Source organism: Schistocerca nitens, chromosome 4 (assembly GCF_023898315.1).
Source record: "Schistocerca nitens isolate TAMUIC-IGC-003100 chromosome 4, iqSchNite1.1, whole genome shotgun sequence".
Classification (NCBI taxonomy): domain Eukaryota; kingdom Metazoa; phylum Arthropoda; class Insecta; order Orthoptera; family Acrididae; genus Schistocerca; species Schistocerca nitens.
This window is the reverse complement of record NC_064617.1, coordinates 695,324,611-695,339,532: the sequence shown is the minus strand read 5'-3', so window position 1 is coordinate 695,339,532 and position 14,922 is coordinate 695,324,611. Positions and strand designations below refer to the sequence as shown.

The 14,922-nt window shown below is 38.9% G+C and overlaps 1 protein-coding gene across 1 annotated transcript; it reads left to right on the top strand.

Moving 5' to 3' along the window:
- The first annotated feature begins 4,688 nt into the window (after positions 1-4,688).
- On the top strand, positions 4,689-6,334 carry LOC126251988 (exosome complex component RRP42). Its single transcript, XM_049952768.1, has one exon. The coding sequence runs from the start codon at positions 4,864-4,866 to the stop codon at positions 5,746-5,748; it is 885 nt and encodes a 294-aa protein (XP_049808725.1). The 5' UTR covers positions 4,689-4,863; the 3' UTR covers positions 5,749-6,334.
- Positions 6,335-14,922: the final 8,588 nt, after the last annotated feature.

The following is a 14,922-nucleotide window of genomic DNA, read 5'->3' as shown; positions in this document are numbered from 1 at the left end:
CGGCCATCAGAACCCTTTGCATTTATTCAAATGCATATTTTAGTGTTTCATTGTCTAGCCACATGTAGCTCTAGCTGACACCTCTACTCTCTTCATGTTGCTCAAATGTTCTGATTTAAATAATGAAACACTGCACTGGGTATGTTTTTTTGTGCTTAGCATTACGTTTTTCGAGAATTTATTCTCACTGTCAGGTGAAAATATTTATATATTTATTGTTCAGCTACCGCTGAACAAGGAGGAGGAAGTGTCACATACAGACCAAGACATGAAACAACCAATAATAAATATTTATATAAGTGAGCTGTTTGTATGTGTGTTGTGCCTCTTTTCCACTGTATTGTGTCAATCAGTCAATCAATCAAGAGTTTTATTCACCATAGATCATCTTACAATGATATTGGATTCGTCATACAGGGTGTAGTAGTACATACATAATAATCAAATAAACTAGTGACAATACATTATAGCATACATTTTAAGCATGGCATTGTAGCAAATTACACCAGGATAGTTTCTAAACGTTAATGAAATAAGCTATAATATTATATAGTATCATATAGAATAGTATACCTTGTACATAGTGTATTGTGTATTGTATACATTATGTAATTACACATGACTAATAGCAGCACACAATAATATGTTTAACTACAGAAAACTTTTAAATGCTAATATCCTCCTCAGGCATCTCAAAGAATTCTTTAATGGCATAAAACGGATGATCTGACAGCAACTGTACTTCTTAATTTAAAGCAATACATCTATAGACTGAACATGAATTGGCAGTTTATTGAACATTTAGAGTGGATTTACTTTGTGGGAATTTCCTGTTCTTGCTAATGTGGTATGTCTAAATTACCCTTAGCTCTGGTGTTGTGTTCATATATTTCCCTTCTGGCAATAAATTCTGAAATATTGTTTTTAATATAGGGTACAGACACATAAATGTATAAATTTATAATTGTGAGTATTATGAGTGTGGAAAAAAGAGGGCGACAGTGCTCCCTATGACCCCTTTTACGTATTATGTGTAAGATGTTTTTTTGTAATTTCAAGATGTTCTTGATGTGAGGGGAGTGCCCTCATATAATCAGACCATACTAAACATGTGGCTGGAGGTTAGGCACTGCACTGTGCCTACTACATTATGCAGAAAAGCACACGTGCACACACACTGTGAAATTCCACAAACAATATAAGTAACGGTTTGTATGTGTCTTGTTTTCTGCACAGTGGAGAAGGCATACTATCTTATAACCACAAAATGGCGGCTACAATGCAAGACAGGTAGCGCAACACACATACACTGCTGTAAGTATTTCACCATTACGATGAGAAATTCTCGAAATGTGTCATGTGAAGCATGAAAAAATACGTAAGTGGTGCAGAGTGTCATTACCTTATTTAAAGAATAAAAACCATTGATTATGATGAATGAAATTGAGTCAAATGTTTCTGATTCCCACTTGTCGTCGTTACTTCTGGGAGAACTAGTGATACAAGACGTTAACTGAAGACATTCTTAATTATTCCTGATTTCACTTTCCTCTTCAACATCCTGTTTTTCTTTTTACATATTTTGATTATATACATACAACGAAAACATTTGATTAGCTTGTCTCATTGGTTTTGGTAACAAAAATTTTGTTGCTGATCGACAGTACACTGCCGGTAATTAAATTAGGTAATAAACAACAAAATAGTACTGGTAAGCGCCCAAACATTAAAAATACCGGAAATTATCTAATTTTAAGAAAAATTATCGTTTGTTTCGTTCAGGGCTTAACAACTGGCCGGTTTTGAGCGCGAGTACTCGCGTCTGCTCAGGCAAGTGCTCGTGAGCAGGTGCAAGGTCGTGGAGTAGGGAGGGAGGGGAGGGAGGGGAAATGCGCGTGCACGTTTGAATAGGGCCGCAGCGTGCCTATTGAATTCGCACCGACTATGTAACGTTTAAAGTACTACGATCAGCTCTAACAGTCACTTCGCTGGTTAAGAATCATGTCAAGTCGCCGTTGTGTAACCCCAACCATGCTTTCGCAGTTCAATCCCCATTGGGAGGAATTGTATCTGTTTACAGATAAAGAAGGTGTTGCAAAATGTTTAGTATGTCACAAAACGCTGAACTCTTTTAGGAAATTTAATTTGCAGCGACATTATATGTCGTACCACGCGAAAGACTACAGAAGTGGAAAATGTGATGGACCAGATCGTGCACAAGAAGTTATTAAACTTAAAAGGAAGCTATCCGAAGAAGATCGGATGACGAAGAAAAATCATCTGAGGCAGCTCTCAGAGTGAGTTACAAAATTGCTTTGCTTTTAACAAAATCCCTGCGCCCCTTCACTGATGGCGATTTAATAAAAGAATGTTTGGTAGTTGCAGCGGAACATTTGTGTCCATCTCAAGTTGAACAGTTTCGGATTGTGCCATTACCTAACATGACCATTATGAGTCGCATACAGGACATGGCACACGACGTCCAGAGCCAGCTTACAAATATCTGTAAAGATTTTATGGCGTATTCTCTAGCTCTGGACGAAAGTGTTGATATCACTGGAACAGCGCAGCTTGCCATATTTATTAGAGGTGTTAATAGAGATCTTCAGGTGAGGGAGGAGCTCCTCGATGTAGTAGCCATGAAGAACACTACAACTGGAGGTGATATTTTAAGTAGTGCTGAAGAAAGTGTTGAAAATATAGGATTGTCGTGGAATTCTTTAGTTTCAGTGTCTACAGACGGTGCACCAGCGATGACAGGGAAAAAATCAGGTTTCGTTGCGCTGTTGTAGGAGAAAACGCAAAAACTGACCGTGCCGAATGAAATAAGGGGCGTTCACTGTGTGATCCATCAGGAAAACTTATGTGCAAAGAGTATCACTCTAAAAAATGTGATGAGTGTTGTTGTTCGTACAACCAATTATATAAGAAAGCATGGGCTACAACACAGGCAATTTAAAAGCTATGCCTTATTACGGCGAGGTCCACTGGCTTAGTCCTGGCGAATTATTAAATCGATTGTCTTGCCTATTAGATGAGATAAATATGTTCATGGAAATAAATAACATGAGTGTTCCTGAATTGAAAGAGCCTTCATGGAAATGTGATCTCGCGTTCTTAGCAGATTTAACTAGCCATCTGAATGCTTTGAACATTTCACTACAAGGTAAAGATCTGCTAATTACTCATTTCATAGATCGAATATGAGCTTTTAAAATGAAATTGACACTTTGGGTGAGTCAGCTGGAAACAGGACATCTAGCTCATTTTCCTAAATTATCATCCATCCAAGATGTTCGCAAAGACTGTGAACGTTATTCAGATAGTTTAGTTGCCCTTAAGGAAGAATCTGATCAACGCTTTCAAGATCTGGCAGCACTAGACAGTGATTTTGATCTGTTCTCCTCTCCATATTCGGCGAATATTGAAGAGATTCGTCCTGAGCTGCAACTAGAAATTATTGACCTGCAGTGTGACAGAGAATATAGAGACAAATTTCAGAACAAGAAAAACATTTTGGAATTCTACAGATACTTCCCTCAGGATAGATTTCCTCATTTGCACAAACTGGCGGCTACAATAATATCAATGTTCGGTTCCACATATGTTTCTGAACAACTGTTCTCTGCAATGAAATGTAACAAGACGCGCCTGAGAAAAGCATTGTCTGATCGAAATTCAAACTGCATGCTGCGCCTACAATGCACAAGAACAATTACTCCGAACATAGACGCAATTGTAAAGGGCAAAAAGTACAAGATAACCGAGAATCCCACACTTCAGTGACACCTTTTATTGTGTAACAGTTCACAAATTAATACGAATGTAGAGGCATACACTAAGCTAATAAAATTATGTGGCACGTGTACATTCTCCTTTATTTGTTTCATTTGTCGCAGTAATAACTCGTGAGTGATATCCCTGCAGGTGGCCGCGGATTTACATTGACTGGCGGCAGCTGTTGTGAGCCCCACGTGACTCTCCCCACTCTCCGCTCTGGTCCGGTAGTGGGGGTAGCGTGCTCGCGCTGCTCCGTGCTCGCACCTTGCTGCTCACAGCTTGCTCCGCGAGCACGTATGTTGTGAAGCCCTGGTTTAGTTGGTATGCAGCTGCCGCAATATGTCCACGGGTTAAGAATCTGGTATTCAGCTTAATTTCACTAATATATGTCTAACAGCATAGCAAGCTTATTTTTACTAAAGTGGGCCATCTTAATGTGTGTGTGTCATTTAAAACAATTAGTATGGTACATGACCCCCAATTATCAGCTCTTGTGACAGGCTCCTTGTCTGCAAGAGAAAATATGTTCATTTCGAAATTGACATTAAAGGATAGTGAGATCCTTTTGCTTTTGATGAGCCAGGTTATATGTATGCAACACATTTCTACAGAAAAATCCCTCAAGGGAATAAAATTACACTAGGGTGTACTAAATTTTCGCACAAGTTTGAGATATATAGTTCCTTTAAAAGGCTAACAGAAACCTGCTACTTTTTATCTTCAACGACAATCCTGCGAGACTGAACAAAAAAAGCTTAGCATATGCCTGCGCTGAAAACTTTGAAGCAGGTTTGTTAAGTTAAAGGCTTTGGAACCAATCAGAAAACTTCCTTTGATCAATCGAAATTGTATGAGTAGTCCATTGACAGCATCTCGAACAGAAACCAATTCATCTCTGCACTCAACGCTCCCAGCAGCGATAACATCTTTGATTATACGTGCGTATGTTTTGTTTATGTGTAATGTTCGCGGGGAAGTATTTAAACTTGTGGTGCATGTTCGTGTAGTTATTGGTGTATTATCGTGTTATTTAGGTTTTGTAAAAAGATTTCACCATCTGTTGCTGTTCAAAGCCTCATCCATATGGCGGAAGTACTCCTGAGTACAGCGGAAAAGACTTACATTTTGCACGGTGTTGACGAGGATTTTAGAACGGACGGGAGGAACAGACGAACTTACAGACCCATCGAATTAGAAACAGAAGTGGTAATTCATGCAAATGGTTCGGCTCGCTTGCGCTTAGCGAACACCGATATTTTAGTGGGCGTAAAAACAGAAATTGACACTCCTTTCCCCGAGAGACCAAACGAGGGAAAGATAGAGTTTTTCGTTGACTGCTCTGCAAATGCGACGCCAGCATTCGAAGGCAGAGGAGGTGAAGACTTAGCCACAGAAATTAGTGCAAGTTTGGCAAGAGCGTACATGTCCTCACAAGTTTTCAACCTATCGCCTTTGATAATTACACCTGGTGTTCATTGCTGGAAGCTATATGTTGACATTCTTATCTTAGAATGTGGAGGTAACCTTTTTGATGCAGTCTCATTGGCAGTTAAAGCAGCCTTGCACAATACCAGAGTGCCAAAAGTCGAAAATGAAGGAAAGGATGGCGACGAGGAAATGCTTGTGTTATCGCAGAATTATAACGACTGTACTCATTTGGATGTTTCAAATACTCCTGTTCTAATTACACTTTGTAAAATTGGCGATAACTGCGTAGTTGATCCGACAGCCGAAGAAGAAGCGTGTAGCGTTGCAAGTGTGGTCATAGCAGTAACTGAATCCGGGTTAGTTACCTCAGTTTTCAAGACTGGAGAAGGAAGCCTGAGCCCCCAAACTTTTCGGGATGCTCTAATTGAAGGCAGAGACATAGGCTACAACCTTAACAAGACACTGAAGAATGCATTACTTAGAGAAGCAGAAAAGGGAAATGAAGGAGGAGTGTATGAACCATACGGATTTTTAAAATAGCAGATATATGGAGCCATAGAGTTGTTTTGTGTCATTTAATTCTGTTGTACATAAAAATAAAATATTTAATGACATATTGTTTTTTCCGGTATGTGCCATTTGTTACCAAGTCGCTTGGGGTAGTAAAATTTTTCTTTGGGTCGTAAATATCACATGATTCGAGGCAAAGAAATAACTTAAGACGTAACCAGTTAGCCTGATACTAAGTATGATTTTCAAGTAAAATGTGTAATTTGCTAAGGTATCATTTTTGTCAGGCTTGAAACTGTAGGCTAATTTCAAATTGATTTGATTTATTATTTTGTATCCTAGTTTTTGTACAATAAAATAGCTGCATATTTTCCAAAGACATCCTAATACTGCCTCTTTAATTACCTGTAAGATTAAAATTATGATGTTGAAAGTAAAGTAATGCACTTCACATTTTATCAATTGCGCCATTAGTACCCCAGTGAATTATGATCTTCCCTGCCATGGGCAGAATTTTGATCCAGTATGGATTGGAGTGAGAATTTCTGGATGAAATGTTGTTCATACAAAAATGTTCATCTGTTCAAGAATACCGGTAATAAAAATTTTAAACACATTTGAAATTCTTCAATGTATCCATATTTCTGAATCAAACTGTGGTATGGATGCTGCATAGAACATTAGCATTTCTCACTCTTCATTCTCCTGACACTGCAACAAGAAATATTGTGCCAAATATGTCACTGGTTAAGCAAAATTCTGTAATTCCCAAGGTGAATCAGTGACATTGTAAAGTCATTTATTCTGTAAAGTCTGATTTGAACAATTGATATGCATTGCAACTGTAGTAATGGACGTATGGGATGGTACTGTGCTGGCTTAGTTTTCCCCCTCCCCTGTAAGAGTCATTTGTGATATATCTGAGTACAAAGGTATTGAATTTTGAGCATGGAGTGTAGGGCGCCGGCCGCTGGTGGCCGAGCGGTTCTGGCGCTACAGTCTGGAACCGCGCGACCGGTACGGTCGCAGGTTCGAATCCTGCCTCGGGCATGGATGTGTGTGTTGTCCTTAGGTTAGTTAGGTTTAAGTAGTTCTAAGTTCTAGGGGACTTATGACCTCAGCAGTTGAGTCCCATAGTGCTCAGAGCCATTGAGTGTAGGGCCTGTTGTCAGTTAACAATTACAGGCAAGCATAATATGCCTCCCATACCAGCAGTTCCATACTGAATATGTTTCCCATTAATGTGTAGGATTATAAATTGTCATCACTTTCCTAAGTAGTTTCACTGCTAGCTTCACGTTTCATAAAGGAAACATAGAGCACTGAGAAAGATAAGCATATAAGAACAAATCACAATTATGTTACATACTGCAATTTTCAACTACAGACCGGCAGGTGGCAGCTGAGTTATCAGAGTAGTAACATGACAACTGCAGGAAAGAGAAGATGTGACCAAACTCATGATCAGATTAGTTGTTGCTATGGTAGGCATCCTGTTAACAGTCACCTTGTTATTCTGATCCAGATATAACTTATTTTGCTATTTAGTGCAAGATTGTTGATTTCGGCATGGAATGGCCACATACATTTGAAAGTCAGTACTACATGTGATACACTGAGTCAGATGCTGTGGTGGTTAAGACATTGCCTCTCGTCAGGGATGAGCAAGGTTCAAATATTATCCAGATCTAGACTCTTAATGGTTTCTCAGAACCATGAATACAAGTAGTTGAATTTAATTCTAGGATTTTTGTTGTAGTCACACATTTTTTTAATATTTTATTTTAATTCTAATCCATTTTCTTTTCAAATGTTCTGTATTTCTAGTTACAGTGATTTGTGCTGATTGCTGCTAACTCTTAATTGTGCCTGTAGTCAGGGGTTTATTGGTATTAGTTTGTTTCTGACCCAATTCTGCTCAGACTTTACCTTAAGGCGGCCACATCCGTAACTTCATGCTTGTTGGGGAAGCTTGCGCAGGCATGCTTGAGCAAGATTGCACAAATTCCTGGTGGCTACACACAGTTCAAGCATGGTAGTACAAGCATTAGTTTGTTTGCCAGGAAGTGTTGAGCTCAGATGATGATGCACTTGCTTTGGCAACATTTTTGCTTGTGTTACAGAAAAAAAAAAGATAAGACTGGATATGAGGAGTAAAGAATGGTTAAATAAATGAAAACATTATTCCCGTATTAACTATTCATGATACACTCGCTATGGAAACTATCTCACTGTACTATTGATCCTTCTTGTCTCATTCTCCATGTAATATTGTATTCTCTGACTTGACCTACAGTACAGTACCTTTGTACAGAATGTAATTTATCAGAATCAAATAAAAATTAAATCAAACCAGATTCATTGACAAATGCTTGCACAAGCCTCCCTGCACTTGATACACACAATCAAGCATATACACGCTTGCACAACCATGCATAATCGAAATTTGATCAAGCATCGAGCAGCTTGTACAGTCCTGATGCTAGCACAGATTTATCATACACACTCTTGGGCATGCTTTGTCAAACATGGTTGCGCAAGCCTGCTTGCCAAGCTTGCAGTTACATGTGAGGCCACCTTTCATCAATAAAGGATCCTCTTGTCTTCTTCTCCACAATGTATCTTCACTTAACTGACACCAGATGTCAATTTTGTTCTGTGGTGGAATCACGATGTGGCATCACACATGAGTAAAAAGAGAGTAAACATAACATGGACATTATTTATTTTCATGTAGCAGGGTGTGAGATGTAGGTTAACTTAGGAGGGATAGTTTAATTGAGAGTTGGGGAAGCCAGTAAATGTGATGTTACAAGAATGTTAAAAGTGCACTTAGGGTGATAGCAGCTTATCCATTCCATGCCACAGTTTGTAACTGTTTGTGGAGTGAATAACGGAAAGTGGACATGATGAACGATGAGTCAGATGATTAGAAAAGATGGCAAAATCATGAGAAAATAGTGTTCTATAATCATTATCATGATGTGGAGTGTACAAAATTATGTGCTGGCATAATGGAATAGATTGTGAAGAATGTTGTCATAAAACAGAATATCTTGTAAAATTTGAAAGGTCCTCTAAGGGTCCAGGGTAACCACAACCTCTGGAATTGGTACATTTTGAAAGTACCCTACTGTAGCATAGCGACTGTATTTGGTACAATAATATGCCAGAGCAGAAGTGAGTTACAATAGGGCCGGACGCAGGTGGGTGAGAGTATTATGCATTGCAAAGCAAAACTCAGCTGACTGACATTGCGAAGCAGAGCCAACAGGGTGCAGTATAGCAACAGCTGATGCAGTACACTAGCAGAAGGACAGAAGCATCTCCTCCCTTGCCGCCACAGACGTGTTTAGAGTACATGCCTTAAGCCCTAAACGAACATAGTCTGGAGTGTGTAAATCCTCAACTATAACTGTAATAAGCTACTCTCAAATCAGTATCATAGCCTGCAGCATAAGCTAGTGACATCCCTGAATGCAGTACGGAGTCCACTGCTCGAGCACAAGACAGGGCAGCACGTCCTGAGACACGAGTGAGCCGTCTGCTAACTGGAGGAAGTTCACAGCCATCATCAGCTGCGTAACCATGCTGTCATCATGGTCATAGCTGGAGACGTTGCTGGCAGCAGCATTCGAGTAATGCTGTGCTCAGCCCCACTCCTTGCGATTTCAGCAATGTCAACATCTATTGTTTTACATGAGAGTCAACTGGATGCCAGCACCAAGCTGTTCCTGATGTACTACAGCCAAGGGCTGGAATAAAGAAATTAACTGAACAAATCTACTGTTGTCCTGACATCTCATTTCATTCCCAATGGGTGATAATCCTAGGGACATTCAGTGCTACAAAGTTTTCTGGATGATCATTGGGCTATGCTACACATCAGTTTGTCACCACAGCCAAGTTTCCTCCAGTCGCATTCGTTGACTTCGCAAACTCACAGTCAAACAGTAACGGCTACGCTACAGATCAGTTACTTAGCACAGTCTATTTTCTACTGGTCTAATTCTGAAATGCTACTTCCCTTAAGCCGGTAGTGAAGTTAGAAAATTTAAAAAGGAAATGGATAGTATGAAGTTAGATACAGTGAGAACTAATGGAGTGTGATGATAGGAAGAACAAGACTTTTGGTCGGGTCAGTACAGGGTTATTAATACAAAATCAGATACAGATAATGCAGGAGAAGATCTAATAATGAATATGAAAACTGAAATGCGGGTAAGCTACTATGAACAGCATAGTGAACACACAACTGTAGCCAACACAGACACAAAGCCAACACCCACCACAATAGTACAAGTGTGTATACCACCCAGCTCGGCAAATGGTGAAGAGATTGAAAGAATATACAATGAGGTAAATGAAATTATACAGGTGGGGTAAGGCGGAGAAAATTTAATTGTGATGGGTGACTAGAATTTGGTAGTAGTAGAAGGAAGAATTGTAGGAGAACATGGACTAGAAAATAGGAACGAAAGAGGTAGAATTTTGCACAAAGCATAATTCAATCATCCCTAACACTTGGTTTGACAATCACAAAAGAAAGTTGTACATGTGGAAGAGACCTGGAGACACTGGAAGGTTTCAGATTGACTATATAATGGTAAGACAGAGATTTTAAACTGTTATACATTTCCAGGGGCAGATGTGGACTCTGACCATAACCCATAATTTATTGGCTATGAACTGCAGACCAAAACTGAAGAAACTGCAAAAAGATAGGAAGTTAAGCAGATAGGACCTGTGTAAATTAAAAGAACCAGATGTTGAGAGTTTCAGAGGGAGCATTAGGCTATACTGTACAGAAGCAGGGGGAAGAAATGCAGTAGAAAACAAATGGTAGGCTTTGAGAGATGAAATAAGGAAAGGGGCAGAAGATAAAATAAGTAAAAGGATGAGGCGCCTTGTACAAATCCTTGGCTGACTCAAGACTCCAACTTTAACTGATGAAAAGAGAAATTCATAAATGAAGCAAGCGAAAAGTAATATTTACATGTAAAAATGTGATTGACAGAAAGTGCGAAATTGTTAAACAGGAATATATATAGCACAAATGCAAGGCTGTAGAAGCATGAAAAACCAGGGGAAACATAGATGCTACTTGTAAAAAAAATGTAATATATACCTTTCAAGAAAAGAGAAGCAACTCTATGGATATCAAGTGCTGAAATGGCAAACCAGTGCAAAGAAAAGAAGGGAAAGGTGTAAGGAATATATAGTGGGCCCATATGATGGGAACACACTTGAGGACAACATTATAGAAAGAAGAGGAGAATTAAATGAAGATGAGTTGGGAGATATGATATGGCAAGAAGAATTTGACAGGCACAGAAAGACTCAGGATTCTCTCAGAATTATTGAGATCCTTGGGAGAGCCAGCCAGCTATGACAAAATTATTGAACCTGGTGAGTAGGATACATGATAACGGTGAAATACCTGCAGACAATCATGATGAATGTAATAATTCCAATTACAAAGAAGGCAGGTGCTGTCAGGTGTGAATACCATCAGTTTAATAAGTAATGGTTGCAAGATACTGACACAAATTATTTACTCAAGACTGGAAAAATTGGTAGAGGCTGATGTTCCAGAGAAATTTAGGAAGATGCAAGGCAATACAGACCCTGTGATTTCTCTTAAAAGATAGGTTGATGAAAAGCAAATCTACATTTATAGCATTTGTAGATGTAGATTTGGAGATAGCTTTTGGTGATGTTAAATGGCCTACATTCTTTGAAATTTTGAAAATAACAGGCATAAAATATAGAAAGTAAAAATCTACAGCTTTTACACAAAACAGACTGTAGTTATAAGATTTGAGGGAGGGAAGCCACAGTTGAGAAGGGATTGAAACAGGGGTGTAGCATATCCCCAATGTTATTCAATCTGTAAATTGAGCAAGCTGTGGAGGAAACCAAGGAGAAATTTGAAAAAGAAATTAAAGTTCACTGAAATTTTGTCACAGAAATATAAGGATCTGGAAGAGCAGTTGAACAAAATGGATGGTGTCTTGAAAAGAGATTGTAAGATCAAAACCAATAAAACTAAAACATGGGTAATGGAATGTAGCTGAAGTAAATCAGGCGATCCTGACTAATAGGTATCATGGCTACAGTACTGAAAGTGAAATGGTAAAGGTAGCTTGGGCAGACAAACATATGCATGTTTGTTCCTGCTTTGAGGGGTTATAACCATGCCCAGGTGAACAGGTCTGTGAGCACGGTCAACATGAAGTTAGATCGACTGGTTCTGTTAGTTATAAGGATGAACACGGAATTGTCTTCTGATATTGCTATTGTCATCTTGGTTAGTTCATTAAGTAAGTAAAACTGGGAACTTTTCTAGCAAAGGCAAATGACGATATCCATAGACCCAGATATTTATCTTGTGTGTTTGCAGTGGCAGTGACACTAATGTAAGTAGATTGGTTCAGCCATAATACAGAAACACCAGTGTCCAAAATTAACCTCAGAGATGTTTACCAGTGAATGCACCCAAATATCTTTTTTGGACTGCATTTTGCCAAGTTGGCACTTCAGTAGATTGCTCACACACTTGGTTCATTTCCATAGTTTAGGATGCATCTGCCTTGAAACTGCTACAACATATATCTTGGAAGTGTCCTTTTTTCCCACACTTGTGGCATGTCGCTCGCCGGTTGGGGCATGCACTACATGCTTGTCAAAGAAAACAGTGTTTACATCTGGTTAACAGCACTGCTGCTGATGCACTTCATCATCATTGGTGTGGTTGTTTACGAGATCATCAGGGCTACAGAGTGCACAGGCCCACCAGTAGTCACACGTGTACTGTGTAGCCGGTGTCGGAGAGTTGACTGCGGTGACAGCTTCTTCCACCATAAAAAAATTCTGTGCTGCTTGAGCACTTTCATGAGCTTTGAGCTTGTACTATTAGCATAACTTCCATTAAAGAGACTGATATGATTTTCTCAATATGTGGTTTCTTGTTTCCGAGTTGGATGTCACTATAGTGTCCCAGGCTAGAGTGTCTGCCTAATTCTGCCCATATGAACATTTAAAATTGCAGTTTTTACTTAGTCCTTGTAGATTAACAGTCCACATATGAGTGACAGGTGCCCTTTTCACACTGCAAAAATTCTGACTTGATTGCAATAAGATGTTTCTCCACTGAAAACTGTTCTTGCAGTAGATAAAACATTCTAGGTGGTTCAAGTTCCACCAGCTTTGTTAATGACTCTTAATTTTTATATTAGCTGGTACAGTTTGGGGTTCCTGACAAGAACATGGCCTTTTGTCTTTCTGTGTTGGAAATTTGACAAGCTGAAAAATATAATAACGCACTTGTTGGCAGTACGCATCCCCCTCACTTAATTCATTAAATGGTTGAAAGGCCATAGACACAGGTGGCATGAGAAATGTTGCTTCTACATTCATTAATCCTTGCACTACCAGTAATATAGCTGTTGTTAGTTCCTGATAAACCTGTGCAGTTTGCACTAGGTGTTGTAAATATTCCATGGTTGAAACCTGCACTCTTGCTTAATAACAAAATTGTTCAAAATTTGATTTGTACATGTCACTGGTCCTCAGTCACTGCCACTTTTGTAATACACGTGCAGACAACAGAGTTTATTCACAACAAGAGGTGTATATAGAAGATGCTACTAAGAATGTGCAAGCTACCTTAAGTCTGTACTCCAAAGCAAAATCCAGTTGAAGCCATACCAGAGTTCTATCTATTACAAATAGAGTCAACCAGAATAACATCATAGCCAATATGATAACACTCGCAGTGTGCACACAACTATTCACATCAAAATAGGCTTAGGCCGGCCTTGAGGAAGCATATATGCCAGAGTGGGGCATAATCCCATCAGAGGGTGCATGTAAGTATCACTCGCATGTGAGTAGTGATGTCACAATGATTGATGTCTGCAGCTCATGGTCTAGAGGCTAGGATTGCTGCCTCTGGATCATGAGGTCCCGGGTTCGATTCATGGCCTTGTTGGGTATTTTCTTTGCCGTGGGACTGGGTGTTTGTGTTGTCCTCATCATGTCATCATCATCATCTTTCATGACAGTAGCTAGATAGCTAGATTGGACTATGCAAACAATTGGACTGTGAAAACAATTGGGACTATGTATGGGCACAGATGACCGTGCAGTTGAACACTCCACAATCCAATCATCATCACAGTGATTGATAGTAATGCTACACCAACTACTCAATTTGCATGGTAACATCGAGTGATGCCACTATACTAATGTAAAATTTATGTTTTTATGGGATATTTGGTTCAGGATGTGCATGGTTTGCATCCTATTTAAGAAACATGCAGAATGCTACATTAGGATTTCTGAGTAATACAAACAGGGACACCATACTATCATGGGGAGAAATCACAAGGGGTGTTCTGCAAGGTTTGATCTAGGGCTCATTACAGTTCTTTCTCTACGTTAATGGTCTACCTTTTTATTTAAATCAGGGGACAAAATTAGTCATTTTGCAAACATTGTAAGCATTATTGCCAACCTGACCAAAGAAACATTCACAGCGAAAATAGTAAATGATGCTTTATTAACCATGTATTGTGAATCTAGTTTACCAACAAAAAACAGGTTAAAAAGTTCTAATTTCTTGGTGTGCATGTTGGTGGGGAAAAAAAAGAACATATAATAGCTCTGCTAAAATGCTTAAGTTCAGCTACTTTTGCCATAAGCATAACTGCCAAATTTGAGGACATACGGATTGGTAAGTTGAAGTATTTTCATGAACTGATGCCCTACAAATAATATTCTGCAGTAATTCCTCAAATACTATTCACTGCACAAAAGAAAGTAATTGGAATGAAATGTTCAGTTCACACCCGTACATTTTTCAGGTGTCTATTTAAACAACTGGGAATATTAATCACCATCTCTCACTACATTTATTCACTCATGAAATTTTTTGTCAATAAACTAATGCAGCTTGAGAATAATACAGATATTCACACACAGAATTCTAGAAGGAAAAATGATCTTCACTTCTCTCTAGTGAATCTAAATGTTGTACAGAAATGAACACAATGCTTAGCTAAAAACTCTTTGACAATGTGCTTATTGGAATAAGACATCAGACAAGCAGTGTAAGTATTTCCAAATGTAGATTAAAGGTGTTTCTCCTTAACAATTCCTTTCATACCAAAGATGAATTGTTGAAAACAAATAATTAGTCAA

Excerpts from the sequence above, each read along its gene's own strand:
- LOC126251988 (XM_049952768.1), top strand. The coding sequence starts at position 4,864 with ATGGCGGAAGTACTCCTGAGTACAGCGGAAAAGACTTACATTTTGCAC.